At 58.3% G+C, this 967-nt stretch overlaps 1 protein-coding gene across 1 annotated transcript in view; it reads right to left on the minus strand.

The window, feature by feature from the left end:
- The window catches only part of TMEM221 (transmembrane protein 221), a 12,795-nt gene extending 12,496 nt beyond the window's left edge, over window positions 1-299 (minus strand). The window contains exon 1 of the mRNA XM_011991129.1: window positions 2-299. Coding sequence (XP_011846519.1) covers window positions 2-77 — 76 coding nt within the window. The 5' untranslated portion in view covers window positions 78-299. The remainder of the gene's footprint in view (window position 1) is intronic.
- Between the last annotated feature and the right edge of the window lie 668 nt (window positions 300-967).

Below are 967 nucleotides of genomic sequence, written 5' to 3' on the forward strand. Positions count from 1 at the left end.
AGCGCCGTCAGCACGGCCGCCGCGATGCCCAACAGGGTCATTGCGGCCAGCACCCGGCCGCCGTAAGAGCGAGACATGGCGAGGGTTCCCGCTGGCCGGGGGAACAGTTGAGGAATCGAAGTGGTTTTAGGGGGCAGGGGAGTTGGGGGGAGTCCGAGGGTCCCCAGGGGGTCCCCGAGGGGGCGGGGCCGCAGGGAGTGTCTGAAAGTTCGGGGGCTGGGCTGGGGGTCGCCAGATGGACGGGGGCTCTGGGGTGCTGGTCGCAGCGGGGACGCCGAATCTCCGCGAAAACTTGGGACAAAGTCTTTTCTCCTCCCTCCCGGGGCCCCGCGGGCGCCCCCTCTTGGTCCGCTGGGCCTGGCGGGGCGGGGCCTGGCACGGGACACAGGGCGGGGAGGCCCCACGAGGGACTGGATCGCGGGAACCCCACAGCTCTCTAAGTTCAGAAAAGGACACCACCTCGCCCCCTGCCGCCCTAAGCATCAATTTTATTGTTGTTTAAAACAAGAAAAAGGAGGCCTGGCGCGGTGGTTCTCGCCTGTAATCCCAGCACTTTGAGAGGCCAAGGCGGGCGGATTACAAGGTCAAGAGTTCCAGACCAGCCTGGCCAATATGGTGAAACCCCGTCTCTACTAAAAACACAAAAATTAGCCGGGTGTGGTGGCCGGAGCCTGTAATCCCAGCTACTTGGGAGGCTAAGGCAGGAGAATTGCTTGAACCCAGGAGGCGGAGGTTGCAATGAGCTGAGATCATGCCATAAATAAATAAATAAATAAATAAATATTTTTAAAAAAAAAATAAATAAAAAACAGAAAGGAGGCCGGGCGCGGTGGCTCTTGCCTGTAATCCCAGCACTTTAGGAGTCCGAGGCGGGTGGATCACTTGAGGTCAGGAGTTCAAGACCAGCCTGGCCAACATGGTGAAAAAAAAAAAAAATTAGCTGGGCGTGGTGGTACATCCCTGTAGT

The sequence above is a fragment of the Mandrillus leucophaeus genome, unplaced genomic scaffold (genome assembly GCF_000951045.1).
Source record: "Mandrillus leucophaeus isolate KB7577 unplaced genomic scaffold, Mleu.le_1.0 Scaffold11, whole genome shotgun sequence".
NCBI classification, from domain to species: domain Eukaryota; kingdom Metazoa; phylum Chordata; class Mammalia; order Primates; family Cercopithecidae; genus Mandrillus; species Mandrillus leucophaeus.